The sequence below is a fragment of the Gorilla gorilla genome, chromosome 13 (genome assembly GCF_029281585.2).
Source record: "Gorilla gorilla gorilla isolate KB3781 chromosome 13, NHGRI_mGorGor1-v2.1_pri, whole genome shotgun sequence".
NCBI classification, from domain to species: domain Eukaryota; kingdom Metazoa; phylum Chordata; class Mammalia; order Primates; family Hominidae; genus Gorilla; species Gorilla gorilla.
In genome coordinates, this window is record NC_073237.2 from 134,074,295 (window position 1) to 134,091,219 (window position 16,925).

The 16,925-nt window shown below is 46.3% G+C and overlaps 1 protein-coding gene across 18 annotated transcripts in view; it reads left to right on the forward strand.

The window, feature by feature from the left end:
• Positions 1–16,925, forward strand: part of EHMT1 (euchromatic histone lysine methyltransferase 1) — a 223,349-nt gene that overhangs the window by 26,470 nt on the left and 179,954 nt on the right. Inside the window, exon 1 of one of the 18 annotated variants that reach the window (XM_063696930.1) lies at positions 827–929. The exons of the other annotated variants lie outside the window; for them this stretch is intronic. Coding sequence (XP_063553000.1) covers positions 918–929 — 12 coding nt within the window. The 5' untranslated portion in view covers positions 827–917. Of the gene's footprint in view, positions 1–826; positions 930–16,925 lie in introns of those variants that run through there. 18 annotated transcript variants of the gene reach the window in all.

A 16,925-nucleotide genomic window follows, 5' to 3' on the forward strand; every position in this document is an offset into this window, starting at 1 on the left:
TTTTGAGAAAGACAAACAATTACACACTTTGGTAATTGCTATTAAAAGAGATGAACAGGGTGTGATAGAAGCAGCGAAGAGGGCCTCCTGTAGGTGGTTAAAGGAAGGCTGGCTGTGTTTCCATCTCTGCTGCAGACTGATACACAAGTGTCTTTTTCACTCGATTCCAAATGGAATCTTAGAGAAGGGTTGGCTTTTGTACTTGCAGCGCTGAGTGGAGAGGTGGCTGTGATCTCCAGAAACGTGGCTGCAGCCCCACGTGGGCCTCAGACTCTTGAAACATGGCCATATTGAACTGAGATGTGCTATGTGAAATGCAGATTAGATTTCAGAGGCTTAGTACGATAGTTCACACTCTTTTGGTACTAATTATTTTATATTGGTTACATGTTGATAATGTTTCGGATCTATACTGAGTTAAAGGCAATTTATTAAAATTAGTTACTTCTATTTTTACTTTTTTTTTTGAGACAGAGTCTTGCTCTGTTGCCCAGGCTGGAGTGCAATGGCGTGATCTCAGCTCACTGCAACCTCTGCCTCCCGGGTTCAAGCAGTTCTCCTGCCTCAGCCTCCCGCGTAGCTGGGATGACAGGTGCCCACCACCACACCCAGCTAACTTTTTGTATTTTAAATAGGGATGGGATTTCTCCATGTTGGCCAGGCTGGTCTTGATCTCCTGGCCTCAGGTGATCCGCCTGCCTCGGCCTCCCAAAGTATTGGGATTACAGGTGTGAGCCACTGTGCCTGGCCTATTTTTACTTTTTAAATGTAGATGCTAGAAATTTAAAATGATGTCTGTGGCATTTCCTATCTTTCTGTGGGACAGTGGTACCTGGCCTGAGGAACATTTCAAGTTTGTGCTGCGGGCAAGAATCCTGTGACCACGGGGAGAGGACGAGGGACTCATTCTCTGGACAATGGGCTGGAAAGTAAGAGGGCTGAATGGGAGCCCCGAGGAGCGCTCCTGTTTTGTGGGAGAGAGGAGCTAGTCAGCAGGTGGAAAGCAGCCTTGGCTGCCCAACCCTGGAGCCTGGGGGAGGCCCCCGTGCGTGTGGGCTGGGGTGGCCTGGGGGAGGCCCCCGTGCGTGTGGGCTGGGGTGGCCTGGGGGAGGCACACGTGCGTGTGGGCTGGGGTGGCCTGGGGGAGGTGTGGCGCAGTTCTGTTGTTTTCACATCTCGCAAGGCACGTGTCTTGTCATGAGCTCTGGCCGAATTGGAGGCTGGGTTTGATCCCCTCACTGCCGCAAATCTTGTAACGTTGGATGTCTTAACTGATTTTCAGCTTTAACATTATCTCCTACTGTCTTTGAAAACACGGCTGTTCATGTTCAGCTTCTTCCTTACCTTTCTGTACCTTAAATTCCAGTCCCTCAGGTTTCCTTCTGCCTGTGCTGTTTCCAGTCCCCACGTGGCTGAGCCCGCTGCAGCAGGCTTTGGTCTCCACTACTCCTCAGATGCCCTTTTGGTTATGGTCACCATTGACCTAGACATTGTCATTGGTTAGTTCTCAGCCTTCGTCTTACTGGTCCTTTCACCAGCATTTGTTATCATAATTCAAGAAAGAAAAACTGGGATTAGTTGCCTTCGTTTGGCTTCTAGAACACCCCACTCTTCTGGTTTCATGCCGCCTCTTTCTTCCCAGTCCTGTTTGGAGGACCTACCTCTTAAGCCTGACTTCTGAATATTGATGTGCCCCAAGGCCCAGGCTGGTCCTCGTGTTGTGTGTGTCCTTATTCACTGAGCTATCCAGTCCTCTGTTGACCCCAGCCTTGTGCCCCAGGCTGACCTCTTTGCTGTGGCTCCAAGTTGACTCCATGTTGACTGCATGGGAAACTGATAGGCACCTTCTGCCCAGCATGAAACGCAGCTCTCTTGGTCTGCCTCTTGCCCCGCAGTGCTAGACACCATCTGTAGAATGGCATTTCCCAGGAGACGCTGTCGGCTCTACCTTTATGACACACCTTCTGCACTCCATGGCTGTGATGGGGTCCCAACTTCTTCTCCCTGCTTTTTGGTGGCCCCTGTGCTCTCTGCTCAGGGGCAGCAGTCTTTGCCAGGCGTTGCTGCTCTGCACACAGACTTCCTGTGGCTTCTGGGCTCTGCTCAGAGCCCGGCCCTTGCCTGCCTCTGAACTTCTTTCCTGTCACTTTTTCCTGGCTTACTGTGCTCCAGGTAACGTGGCCCCCTGGCTGTTGTCAGATGACTGTGGCCTTGCACTCTCTGCTCCCCGCCAGAGGCCCTGCCTGGTGATCCGGTAGCTTACACCTTCTCTTCATTCAGGTCTGTTCACCTGGAAGAGGCAACCTCAAGTACCATCTGTGGACACTTTTTTTTTTTTTTTTTTTTTGAGATGGAGTCTTGCTTTGTCACCCAGGCTGGAGTGCAGTGGTGCAATCTTGGCTTACTGAAACCTCCGCCTCCCAGGTTCCAGTGATTCTCCTGTCTCAGCCTTCTGAGTAGCTGGGATTACACGCGTGTGCCACCATGCCCAGCTAATTTTTTTGTATTTTTAGTAGAAACGGGGTTTCACCGTGTTGCCCAGGCTGGTCTCGAACTCCTGAGCTCAGGCAATCCACCCGCCTCGGCCTCCCAAGGTGTTGGGATTACAGACGTGAGCCACCACGCCCGGCCGCATCTGTGGACACTTGCTCTCGCCCCCTCCTGATTTCTTTTTCTTTAGAGCATTCGTACTCTTTGCATTGGCTGTGCGCTGGGAAACCACTCTGCCCTTCCTTCCCCATTTGTTTGTTGACACTTTTCTCAAAGAAGAGCTTTCTTTCCCCTTTCATATTTTTTTGGCATTACTATAGAATGACTCCTGCGGTAATGAATTTGTACTTATTAAATGTGTTAAAATCTATTTTCACCATTTGTCCTTTTGAAACTCAAATTATTCCAGTATGGCCAGTGAGAGCCCTTCAAGCAATATTCTGTTTGGGACAGCAAAATCGTAAGAGACCATATTGTATAATCTTCAGCAATTAAATCTGAACACCTAGATGAAATGAACTATACCTGGAAAACCCAAGAGAGTCAATGTTAAAACACAGACAGTGAAATTCAGTAAAGGAACCGGATATAAAATTGATACATTAAGTCAGTAGCCAGCTGGGTTGTGGTGGTTCACGCCTGTAATCCCAGTACTTTGGGAGGCTGAGGTGGGAGGACTGCTTGGGCCCAGAAGTTTCAGACCAGCCTGGGCAACATAGAGAGACTCCTTCTCTCCAAAAAAAAAAAAAAAAAAAAAAAAGTTGGGCGTGGTGCCTCATGCCTGTGGTCCCAGCTGCTTGGGAGGCTGAGGCGAGAGTGTCATCAAGAGATTGAGGTTGCAGTGAACTGTGATCACAACACTGCACTCTAGCCAGGGCATTCGAGCACTTGGAACAGAAGACTTGAACTCTGGAAATACATTTGTTGTTCTTGGACATCATAAACATGTTAGTTCTCCCAAGTTAATGCAAAAACTTATCCTTTATGTCTGTAAAAATGCCAACAAGGAATCATTCTTAGTCCTGCCTTCCCCTCTCAAATTCAGCTGGTTCATCAGAAGATCCCGTCAGCCTCATCCTCAGGGTGCATCCCGTTTCTCTGACTACTCTCCCTCTCATGGCATCACTGTTGGGCCCAAGCCACCACAGTGCCCTGCTTGGATTATAGCAGTCACCCTTTAGCTGGTCTTCCTAGTTTTTCTGCTTATGAGCTGTACCATCTTATCCATTTGCCACCCAAAAAGCCAGGGACTGATCCTGGTTGTCGTATCGTGCTTGAGCTTCATCACTGGGGAAACTGGGCATCAGTGGGTTGAGTAGTGTCTTCCCAAATTCACATTCCCCTGTGACTTCAGAAATAGTGTCCTTCCAAATTCATATCCACCTGTGACTTCAGAAATAGTGTCCTCCCGAATTCAGATCCACCCGTGACTTCAGAAATAGTGGTCTCCTGGCTGGGCGCAGTGGCTCACGCCTGTAATCCCAGCACTTTGTGAGGCCAAGGCGGGTGGATCATGAGGTCAGGAGTTTGAGACCAGCCTGGCCAAAGAGACCAGCCTGGTCAACATGGGGAAACCCTGTCTCTACTAAAAATATAAAAATTAGTCGGGTGTGGTGACGGGTGCCTGTAATCCCAGATACTGCAGAGGCCGAGGCAGGAGAATTGCTTGAACCTGGGAGGCGGAGGTGGCAGTGAGCTGAGATCGCGCCATTGCACTCCAGCCTGGGCAACAGAGCGAGACTCCGACTCAAACAAACAAACAAACAAACAAAAATGTCCTCCCAAATTCAGATCCACCCATGACTTGAGAATGGGGCCTAATTTGGACGTAGGATCTTCGCAGATGTAATTAATTAAGGATCTTGAGATGACGTCATCGTAGATTTAGGGTGGGCCCTAGATTTAGTGACTGGTGTCCATAAGAGAAGAGGAACAGACTCAGGGAAGAAGCCACAGCAGCGGAGGCAGAGGTGGGAGCCAAGTGTTGCGAACCAGGGAGTGAGAAGATGGCCTGCACCACCGGAGCTGGAAGAGGCAAGGAAGTGCTCTTTCCTGGAGCCTTCAGAGGGACCACGCCCTGCCAGCAGCCGGATTTCAGACTTCTGGCCTCCAGCACTGCGAAAAGATAAAAATAAATTTCGGTTGTTTTAAGTTAACCAATTTATGATACTTTGTTAAGGTAACTGCAGGAGACTAATGCCCTGGGCAAAGTGTACACGGAATCTCTGTGTTACTTCTTACAATTGCATGTCAAGCTACAGTGGTCTCATTGTGGGACAACCTTTGAGGAACTGTGTTTTTATGGTGGCTGTGCCATCTAACATTCCTGCCAGCAGCGAATGAGGGTTCCAGTTTTTTATATCGTCGCCAACACTTGTTATTGGTTTTTTTTTTTTTTTTTTTGAGTCAGGGTCTCACCCTGTCACCCAGGCTGGAGTGCAGTGGTGTAGTCACAGCTCACTGCAGCCTCAAACTCCCAGGCTCAAGTGATCCGCCTTAGCCTCCTTAATAGTTAGAACTACACAGGTGTGGGCCACAATGCCAGCTAATTTAAACATTTTTTTTAGAATGGGGTTTCACCATGTTGCCCAGGCTATTCTCAAACTCCTGGGCTCAAGCAATCTGCTCACCTTGGCCTCCGAAAGTGCTGGGATTACAGATGTGTAATTACAGGTGTACCTTGCCCAGCTGTTGTTCATTTTTAAAATTATAGCCAAACTAGGGAGTGTGAAGTAGTATCTCATTGTGGTTTTGATTTGCATGTTGCTGATGACTAATGATGTTGACCGTCTTTTCATGTTCTTATTGGTCATTTGTATGTCTTTGTAGAAATGCCTGTTTAGATCCTTTGCCCATTTTAAATTGGGTTGTCTTTTTATTAATGAGTTACAGATGTTCTTTATTATAGAGGGAAGTCCCTTATCAGATATAGGACCCCCCCGCTTTTTTTTTTTTTTTTGAGACAGTTGCACTCTGTTGCCTACGTTGGAGTGCAGTGGGGTGATCACAACTCACTGCAACCTCGACCTCCTGGACCCAAGTGATCCTCCCAATTCAGCCCCCCAAGTAGCCAGGGCCACAGGCACATGTCACCACACCTGGCTAATTTTTGTTTTTTAATTTTTTGTGCAGACTGTGTTGATCAGGCTGGTTGAACTCCTGGGCTCAAGCGATCTTCCCACTGCCATATGAATATGAATATGTGCACACCGGTGGTTCCAGCTACTCAGGAGGCTGAGGTGGGAGGATCACGAGCCTGGGAGTTCGAGGCTGCGGTGAGCTGTGATTGCATCACTGCACTCCAGCCTGGGTAGGTGACAGAGTGAGACCCTCTCTCAAACAAAACAAAACAAAACAACCAGTGTTGATGATGATATGGAAAAACTGGAACCCTCCCAAAGTGCTGGGATTACAGGTGTGAGCCACTGCACCCAGACAGATGTAGGACTTGTAAATATTTTTTCCCATTTTGTGGGTTGTGTTTTCACTTTCTTGATAGTATCCTTTGAAGCACAAACATTTTTAATTTTGATAAAGTCTAATTTATCCCTTTTTTCTTTGGTCCTTGTGCCTTTTGTGTCCTATTTTAGAAACACTTTTGAAATTCAAGATTATGAAGATTTGTGCCTGTTTTCTTCTATGAGTTTTACAGTTTTAGCTCTTTTAATTAGATCTTTGATCTATTTTGAATTATAGTCATAGGCCACATAATGATGTCTCTGTCAGTGATGGACAACATATAAGATGATGGTCCAGTAAGATTATAATGGAGCTGGCCAGGTGCGGTGGCTCACGCTTGTAATCCCATCGCTGTGGGAGGGAGGCCGAGGCAGGCGGATCACTTGAGGTCAGGAATTCAAGACCAGCCTGGCTAACATGGTGAAACTCTGACTCTACCAAAAATAAAAATACAAAAAATTAGCTGGGCCTGTTGGCACACACTTGTAATCCCAGCTACTTGGGAGGCTGAGGCAGGAGAAATGCTTGAACCTGGGAAGTGGAAGTTGCAGTGAGCCGAGATTGTGTCACTGCACTCCAGCCTGAGTGACAGTGAGACACCGTCTCAAGAAAAGAAAAAAAAGATTGTAGTGGAGCCGAAAAGTTCCTATTGCCCAGGACATGCTAAAGCTCTAGCAATAGGCGTTATGTGTCCTGCTCAGGTAAACAAACCTACTCTGCTGTCAGTTGTCTAAAAGTCTAGCACATACAGTTATGTGCAGTACCTAATGCTTGATAATGATAATAAACTCCTGTGTTACTGGTGTATGTAGTTACTATTCTGTACTATACTTTTTTACCATTATTGTAGAGTGTACTCCTACTTATTTAAAAAAAAGTTAACTGTAAAACAGTCTCAGGCAGGCCCTTCAGGAGGCGTCTAGAAGACACTGTTACCATAGGAGATGACGGCTCCATGCATGTTAGTGCCTCTGAAGATCTTGTAGGGGACAAGATGTGGAGGTGGGAGACAGTGATACGGATGATCCTGACTCTGTGTGGGCCTTGGCTAATGTGTGTGTTTGTGTTTTAGTTAATTTTTGTTTTGTAGAGATGAGGTCTTGCTATGTTGCCCAAGCCAGGCTGAAGTCATCCTCCTGCCTTGGCCTCCCAAAGTGCTGGGATTACAGGCGTGAGCCACAACGCCTGGCCAGTGTGTCTTAGTTTTATTTTTAGTTTTATTTTTTTTGAGACGGAGTCTCACTCTGTCTCCCAGGCTGGAGTGCAGTGGTGCGATCTTGGCTCACTGCAACCTCTGCCTCCTTGGTTGGAGCAATTCTCCTGCCTCAGCTCCTGAGTAGCTGGGATTACAGGTATGCACCACCACACCCAGCTAATTTTTTTATTTTTAGTAGAGGTGGGGTTTTGCCATGTTAGCTAGGCTGGTCTTGAACTCCTGACCTCAGGTGATCCACTCACCTTGGCCTCCCAGAGTGTTGGGATTACAGGCGTGAGCCACCGCACCTGGCTAGTGTATCTTAGTTTTTAACAAAAAAGTGTAAGAAGTTAAAATTTTTTTTTTTTTTTTTTTTTTTGAGATGGAGTTTTGCTCTTGTTGCCCAGGCTGGAGTGCAGTGGTGCAATCTCGGCTCACCGCAACCTCCGCCTCCCAGGTTCAAGTGATTTTCCTGCCTCAGCCTCCTGAGTAGCTGGGATTACAGACACCTGCCACCACACCCGGCTAACTTTTCTGTATTTTTAGTAGAGACAAGGTTTCACCATGTTGGCCAGGCTGGTCTTGAACTCCTGACCTCAGGTGATCCATCCGCCTTGGCCTCCCAAAGTGCTGGGATTACAGGCGGGAGTCACCGTGCCTGGCCTTAGATGGTGTAGCCTACATGTACAGTGTTTATAAAGCCTACAGTAGTGTATAGTAATGTCCTAGGCCTTCACATTCATTCACTACTCACTCACCCAGAGCAACTTCCAATTCCAGCCCTGCAAGCTCCATTCATGGTAAGTGTCCCATACAGGTGTCCCTTTTTTATTTTTTATACTGTATTTTTATTGTACCTTTTCTATGCTTAGATATATTTATATATGCAAATACTTACCATTATATTCCTGTCGCCTGCAGTATTCAACACAGTAACATGCTGCATAGGTTTGTAGCCCAGGAGCAATAGGCTCTACCCCATAGCCTCGGTGTGTAGTAGGCATCTAGGTTTGTGTGAGTACAGTCTGTGATGTTCACAGAACAGTGAAGTTGCTTAATGTTGAATTTCCCAGAAGGTATCCTCGTAGTTAAGTGATGCATGGTTGCATAAAGCACCTAAGACAGTGCTTGGCACATGGGAAGACTAAGGGCTTGATTTTCTCTTTCTTTTTTTTTTCTTTTGAGACAGTTTTGCTCTTGTCGCCCAGGCTGGAGTGCAGTGGTGTGATCTCAGCTCACTGCAACCTCTGCCTCCCAGTTTCAAGCAATTCTCCTGCCTCAGCCTCCCGAGTAGCTGGGATGACAGGCATGTGCCACCGTGCCCAGTTAATTTTGTATTTTTAGTAGAGATAGGGTTTCTCCATGTTGCCCAGGCTGGTCTCAAACTCCCGACCTTGATCTGCCTGCCTTGGCCTCCCAAAGTGCTGGGATTACAGGCGTTCGCCACTGCCCCTGGCCGATTTTCTCATTTTCACTGGTGCATAAAATAAGCAAAGTGATTTTCAACAAGTCAGACAATGCCAGTACAGGAACTTCTCCTCCTTGATGCATTTCTCAGAAGGTATCCCCATTACTGAGAAACACTTCCCTGTGCTTTTTGTATATGGTATGAAGCAGGGGTCCATCTTCATGCTTTCGCATATGGCTCTCCCGGTGTCCTAGCACTTGTTTGCTGAAAAGATTCTCCTTTTATTGAGTGGTCTTCATGGCTTCATTGAAAAATTAATTGACCGTAGGCTGGGCGCGGTGGCTCACGCCTGTAATCCCAGCACTTTGGGAGGCTGAGGTCAGGAGTGCGAGACCAGCTTGGCCAACATGGCGAAACACCATCTCTACTGAAAATACAAAAATTATCCTGATGTGGTGGTGGGTGCCTGTAGTCCCAGCTATTCAAGAGGCTGAGGCAGAAGAATTGCTTGGACTTGGGAGATGGAGGTTGCCGTGAGCTGAGTTTACACCACTGCACTCCAGCCTGGGCGACAGAGCGAGACCCCATCCCCCACCCCTTACCACCTCCCTCCCACCAAAAAAAAAAAGAGAAAAATTAATTGACCATAAATATGTGAGTCTGTTTCTGAACTTTCAATTCTCTTCCATTGATCAGATGTTGTTCCTTAGGCCAGCCAGTACCACAGTGTCTTGATGACTTTACCTTTGTTGTAAGTTTTGAAATGGAGAGGTTTGAGTCCTCCAAGTTCGTTCTTCTTTTTCCAGATTGTTTTGGCTATTCTGGGTCTCTTAAGTTTCCATATGAATTTTAGGTCATTCTGTTAGTTTCTGCACAGAAGCCAGCTGGGGCCCAGTGAGGTGGGCCAGACTGGAGAGGGTGGCTGGGGAGGCAGTACATGCCTGAAGGCTTGAGTAAAGGCTGGGCCTGCCATGCCCCAGAACATGGCATTATCTGGACAGACACCAGGAGAAGCACGTTAGAGCTGAACAGGGAAGTGAACAGTGCACATGGTTCTGAGCCCACAGGGTGGTCAGAGTTTGGGCCAGGTGGTGGGGTGCAGCCAAGCTGGGATGCTGATGCTTATGGCTTAGACAGGCCAGTGTGGACAGCAGAGGTGGTGTCAAGGACCTTGGTATTCAGTGACTGCAGCAGGAAGGTACCAGGTGGTTAACTGTTTTTTCCTTTCTTTTCTTTTTTTTTTTTTTGAGATGGAATCTTGCTCTTGCCACCCAGGCTGGAGTGCAATGGCATGATCTCGGCTCACTGCAACCTCCTCCTCTCAGGTTCAAAAGAGTCTCCTGCCTCATCCTCCCAAGTAGCTGGGACTACAGGTATACGCCACTACACTTGGCTAATTTTTGTATTTTTGTATTTTTTTATTTTTAGTAGAGACGGCATTTCACCATATTTTGGCCAGGCTGGTCTCGAACTCCTGACCTCAGGTGGTCTGCCCGCCTCAGCCTCCCAAAGTGCTGGGATTATAGGCGTGAGCCACTGTGCCTGGCCGTTAACTATTTTCAAGCACTACACTGGCAACCTCACTGGTAGAGGCTGCTTAAAAAAGACCTCCTTACTGCCCAGCAGACCAGAACTATTGTTACCCATGAAAGGACCAAGGAATCTTACCTGTGGAGTTTTCCTTAATGAGAAAAATAAAATACGTTGCATATATTAGGTGTCACTCAGTGCTGTTGAAGAATGAGTGAATGAGTTCACAATAATTATCATTTACATGAAGATGCTAATAGTGTTTTTTATGTAGGGGTCCCCAAACTCCAGGCTGTGGAGTGCTGGTCAGTGGCCCATTAGGAACTGGGCCACCCAGCAGGACTTGGGCGGCAGGCTTTGAGTTGAGCATCCCTGCCTGAGTTCTGCCTCTGTCAGATCAGCAGTGGGATTAGACTCTCATAGGAGCGAGGACCCTGTTGTGAACTGCGCATGCGAGTGATCTGGGTCGCGTGCTCCTTACGAGAATCTAGAGTCTGAAGATCTGAGGTGGAACAGTTTCTTCCTGAGCTACCCTCCTCACCTTTTGTCCGTGGAAACATCGTCTTCCATGAAATGAGTCCCTGGGGGAACAGTTTCTTCCTGAGCTACCCTCCTCACCTTTTGTCCGTGGAAACATTGTCTTCCATGAAATGAGTTCCTGGTGCCAAAAAGGTTGGGGACCACTGTTTTAAAGTAATGATAAACTGAAAGATGACTGATTATCAGTGATATAAAAATGTTTTAATGCTTTATGATATATCTGCTTTATGAAATACACTGCCATTCATGTGATAACTGAAGAATATGAAGACATGCTGGAATATTCAAGGGAAAAATTGTTTATATAGCTCATAACCATATAAAATGTGTACATATGGCTGGGCGCAGTGGCTCACACCTGTAATCCCAGCACGTTGAGAGGCCGAGGTGGGCGGATCACCTGAGGTCAGGAGTTCGAGACCAGCCTGGCCAACATGGTGAGACCTCATCTCTACTAAAATTATAAAAATTAGCTGGGCATGGCAGCGTGCGCGTGTAATCCCAGCTACTCAGGAGGCTGAGGCAGGAGAATCACTTGAACCTGGGAGGTGGAAGTTGCAGTGAGCTGAGTTTGCACCATTGCACTCCAGCCTGGGTGACAGAGCGAGACTCCATCTCAAAAACAAAAACAAAAAACAAAAATATATAGCTACGAAGAGACACTGGAAGGAAATGGGAGATTTTGCGTTAGAGTGATGACACTTAGATTTCGAAGTTTCCTGTTAACTATTGTCTTCCTAATCAACACAGGCTCCTGGCCCTGTGCGGATCTATCTAGAGGCACAGTGCCCATGCTGGGCTTAGCTTTCTTGACTGCCTTGTGCCCAGGCTGGGCCTGAGCTGTGGACTGGAGGCAGGGGCATGTGTCCAGGGGACATGTGTACACCCAGGAGGCAGGGGGCATGTGTCCAAGGGCCGTGCTGGGCCTCTCCCTGCTTCTCACCCACAGCTGGATGCCCTTCCTTTTTTTTTTTAATTTTAATTTTAATTTTATTTTTGGGACAGCGTCTTGCTATTCCCCCAGGCTGGAGTGCAATGGTGCCATCTTGGCTCACTGCAACCTCTGTCTCCCAGGTTCAAGCGATTCTCCTGCCTCAGCCTCCCGAGTAGCTGGGATTACAGGTGTGTGCCACCACGCCTGGGTCATTTTTGTATGTTTAGTAGAGACAGGGTTTCACCATTTTGGCCAGGCTGGTCTTGAACTCTTGGCCTTAAGTGATTTGCCTGCCTCAGCCTCCCAAAGTGCTGGGATTACAGGTGTGAGCCACCATGCCTGGCCACCCTTTTACTTTTGTCTGTTCATCCTGCAAGTGCAAGGTACCTGCTCCATGCTGTGGTCTGGGGGGTGTAGCAGTGAAGAAAACAGACGGAACTTGTGTGTCATGGCCGGTGTAGACAAGGAAGGGCACATGGGCAGTGGTGTGGGGAGCGTGTGGCTGCAGTCTTGAGGAAGCAGCAGGAGCGAGGCATGGGGCAGCCAGCTCAGCTGAAGAGGGGTGGTTGTCTCATAGGCTTCTCCTAGAGGGACCACTGGGAGATTCTGAGCAGAGGAATGGCGGAATGTGACTTCTGTTTTAACAGTGTCTTTCTCGTGGCAGTGTTGAGAGTTGGTTGCAGGGGTGCGGCAGGTGAGGTGAGAGGCTGTCGCGGTCGTTAGGATGAGAGGGTGGTGGTTTGAGTGGAAGTCGGCCTCCCAGGGTGCTGGGATTGTAGGTGGGAGCCAGTGCACCTGGCTGCTTTTTTTTTTTTTAATAAAAATTTTTTATTTTCAATTTTTGTGGGTACATAGTAGGTGTATTTATTTATGGGGTACATGAGATGTTTTGATAGAAACATACAGTGCATAACTATCACACCAGGGTAACTGGGGTGTCCATCACCTCAAGCGTTGATCCTGTTTTACAGACCATGCAGTTCTACTCTTGTAGTTATTTTAAGATGTGCAATAGACCATTGTTGACTCTGGTCACTTTGCGGTGCTATCAAGTACTAGTTCCTAATCTGTCTTTTATGCCCATTAACCATTTCCACTCCCACTCCCCACCTCCACTCCACTGCCCTTCCCAGCCTCTGCAAACCATCCTTCTACTCTTTTTTTTTTTTTAATACTGCTTCTACAAGTGATAGCCCCTAGACGTCCTTCTACTCTACCGTCTCCGTCAGTTCAGTCATTTTAATTTTTAGCTCCCACAAATAAATGAGAGCATGTGAAGTTTGTCTTTCTGTGCCCGGCTGATTTCACTTAACACAGTGACCTCCAGTTCCATCCTTGTTGCGGATGAGGGGGTCTCATTCTGTTCATGGCTGAATACTGCCTCATTGTGCCTGTGCGCCACGTTTTACCTTCTGCTTCTTTCATTCCCCTTCCTCGTGTCACTCGCGGCTCTTCCTATCCAGAATGGTCTTTTTCTCCATTTGGTCTCGCTTTGTCACCCAGGCTGGAGTGCCGCGGCATGATCTTGTCTCACTGCAGCCTCTGCCTCCTGGGTTCAAGTGATTCTTGTGCCTCAGCCTCCTGAGTAGCTGGCATTACAGGCTGGTGCCACCACACCCGGTTAATTGTTATATTTTTAGTAGAGACGGGGTTTCACCATAGTGGCCTGGCTGGTGTCGAACGCCTGAGCTCAAGTGATCCACCTGCCTCAGCCTCCCAAAATGCTGGGATTAGAAGTGTGAGCCACCGCACCCAGCGCCCAGAATGGTCTTTTTCAGACTTCAGAATTGCTTTCCCTGGTTCTTGTATCTAAGGTAGCTTCTCCTGTGTTTCTGTCCCTTTACCTTGGTTTATTTATCATCATCTGCAATTATCTTTTTTTTTAATGGCTTTTTATAAAATTGCATAGAAAAAGGAATTTTTCTTTTTTTGGAGACAGGGTCTTGCCCTGTAGCCCAGGCTGGAGTGCAGTGGTGCGACGTTGGCTCACTGCAGCTTCAACTTCCCAGGCTCAAGCGATTTTCCCACCTCACCCTCCTGAGTAGCTGGGCCTACAGGTGCGTACCACCATACCTGGCTATTTTTAAAAAAATATATGTGTGTGTTTGTAGAAACAAGGTCTCACTGTGTTGCCCAGGCTGGTCTCAAGCTTTTGACCTCAAGGGATCCTCACACCTCAGCCTCCCAAAGTGCTGGGATTATAGGCGTGAGCCACTGTGCCAGCCCAGGAACACTTCTGTGGTTGTCTTTTCTCTTGGGCTGGAGTGGAACTGCTGAACCATCGTAGACATCCTGCAAGCCCACATCCTCTTTCCTTGAGTTTGAGTCAATTGAATGTGTGTAAAACAGCATGTCATTATCATCTTATTTGGTTTTTCTTATTTTTCTTATTAATGTTGAACATCTAAATACATTATGTTTGTTGTGCCATCAAATACTAGATCTTATTCCAAGGTTTTCCTCCCAAAACATAATGTATTTTTCTTATTTTTGATTTTTCTTCTTTTCTTATTGGTGTTGAACATCTCCAATGTGGTACTTGGCTTTTCTGTGAAATGTCTATAGATGTCCTTTGCCCATTTTTTCATGCTTTGTGCTTATTATTTTGCAGTTCTTTGTATATTCTTAATTTTATGTTGTTTCTGTGTATTATGAATATATTCTCCTAGTTTGACAGTCCTTTATGTAGTTCTAAAATTAATTAATTAATTAATTATTTTTAGAGACAGGGTCTTGCTATGTTTCCCAGGCTGGACTTGAACTCCTGGGCTCAAGCAGTCCTCCCACCTCAGCCTTTCAAGTAGCTGGGAATGAAAGTGTGTGCCGCCATGCCTGGGTCCCTTTTAAAATTTTTTTTTTTTTTTTTGGAGACAGAGTCTCTGTTGCCCAGGCTGGAGTGCAGTGGGTGCAATCATGGTTCACTGCGGCCTCGACCTCCCTTGCCTAGGTGATTCTACCACCTCAGCTTCCCGAGTAGCTGGGACCACCTACTACTGATGGTCCACCATAGTAGGCATGTACCACCACACCTGGCTAATTTTTGTATTTTTTTGCAGAGATGGGGTTTCTCTGTGTTGCCCAGGCTGGTCTCAAACTCGTGGGCTCAAGTGATCCGCCCACCTCGCCCTCTCAAGTGCTGGGATTACAGATGGGAGGCACTGCGCTTGGCCCCCTTTTGTATTTTAAGAGACTTTTCTTTCTCTTGCAGTCCAAAATGTATTTACCTAGATAGGTAGTGCTTAGCCGAGGTTTTGTTTTTGGCATGTAATTGACCTTTTTCTGTGATTGACCTTTTTCTTTTTTTAACGTAAATCATGTGAAGCAGGGATTCGATTTCATCTTTCTTCATGTGCCGGTGTGGTGGCTCACACCTGTAGTCCCAGCACTTTGGGAGGCTGGCAGGAGAATCGCTTGAGCTCAAGAGCTTGAGACCAGCCTGGGCAACAAAGTGAGACACCATCTCTACAAAAAATACAAATATTAGCTGGGCATAGTGGCACGTGCCTGTGGTCCCAGCTAATAAGGCTGAGGTGGGAGGATGACTTGAGCCTGGGAGGCAAGCAGAAGTTGCAGTGAGCTGAGATTGCACCACTGCCCTCTAGCCTGGGTTACAGAGCCAGACCCTGTCTCAAAAAAATTTTTTTCCTCATCTTTCTTCATGTGTATAATCATTTTTTCCTAGCTTTAGGTATTGAACAAGCCCTCCTTTCTTCGTCAGCCTGTCATACCGTATCCCACAGTTCAGATGTGTGGGAGTTTCTGTTTTGTTTCTGTTTTTTTAGAGAGGCTCTCACTCTCTTGGCCAGACTGGGGTGCAGTGGCGTTCTGGATATTTTTGGCCACTTATTCTTCAATATTAACTCTAGAATCATAAAATTTCATGAACAATCCTGTTCAGATATTAATTGGAATTGCACTGAATCTATGGATCAATTTTGTGTGAATGCACATCTTCACAATATATCTATTTGTGAGCATAGTATATTTCTCTCTTCATTTAGTTTTTAAGAAATATTTCTGTGAAATTTTACAATTTTTCCTGTAGAGGTCTTGCCATCTTTTGCAGGTTTCTTCCTAGATAACTGATGATTCTCTGATGCCATCGTAGTGATGGCTTCTCTTTAATTACAGCAGCTAATTGTTTACTGCTGTTGTAGAATAACCACACAGCTGACTACTGAGTATTTAACCTTTCCTACCATCATATTGCTAAGCTCTACTATTATTTCTAATACTTTGTAGAACATATAATAGCAGTTTTATTTCTTCCTTTCTAATCCCAGGCCTCAGATTCCTTGTCTAATTGTACTGGTTAGGACACGATATGATGTTGAAAAGAAACAATGCTAGTGGATGTTTTTATTCTTGGTTTTGTCTATTTTTATGACTTTATTAAATTTTTAGTTTGAAATAATTTTAGACTTACAAAAAAAAGTTGCAAAAATAATACATAGAATTCCCATAGGCCTTTTTACCCAGATACCCGAAGTGTTAACATTTTACCACATTTGCTTTATCATTCTATATATCTATCCATCTCTCTAGTTTCTGTTTGCTTTTCATGATTATTCTTGATTTTAAAGGGAATGTTTCCAATATTTTCCTATTTAGGATGGTGTTTTTTTTTTAATACTTGAAAACTATTTTTTTCCTAGACTGCTCAACAGAACTATACTTTTTTATTAGAGTAAGGAAATGCTCTTCCATTCCTAATTTACTGAGTTGTAAAAATCATACTTGAGTATTGAATTTTACCCCAGGTAGTTTTTCTACATCTTTTTTTTTTTTTTTTTGAGACGGAGTCTTGCTCTGTTGACAGGCTGGAGTGCAGTGGCTCAATCTCGGCTCACTGCAACCTCCACCTCCTGAGTTCCAGCAATTCTCCTGCCTCAGCCTCCCGAGTAGCTGGGACTACAGGTGCGCACCACCATGCCTGGCTAATTTTTGTATTTTCAGTAGAGGCAGGGTTTCACCATATTGGCCAGGCCGGTCTCAAACTCCTGACTTCAGGTGATCCACCCACCTCTGCCTCCCAATTACAGGCGTGAGCCACTGCACCCGGCTGTTTTTCTACATCTTTAAAGAAATCTATTTTTTTTCTCTTTTTTGAGATGGAGTTTCCCTCTTGTTGCCCAGGCTGGAGTGCAATGATGCAATCTTGGCTCACTGCAGCCGCCGCCTCCTGAGTTCAAGTGATTCTGCTGCCTCAGCCTCCCAGGTAGCTGGGATTACACACATGCACCACCATGCCCAGCTAATTTTATATTTTTAGTAGAGATGAGGTTTCACCATGTTGGTCAGGCTGGTCTCGAACTCCTGACTTCAGGTGATCTGCCCACCTCGGCCTCCCAAAGTGCTGGGATTACAGG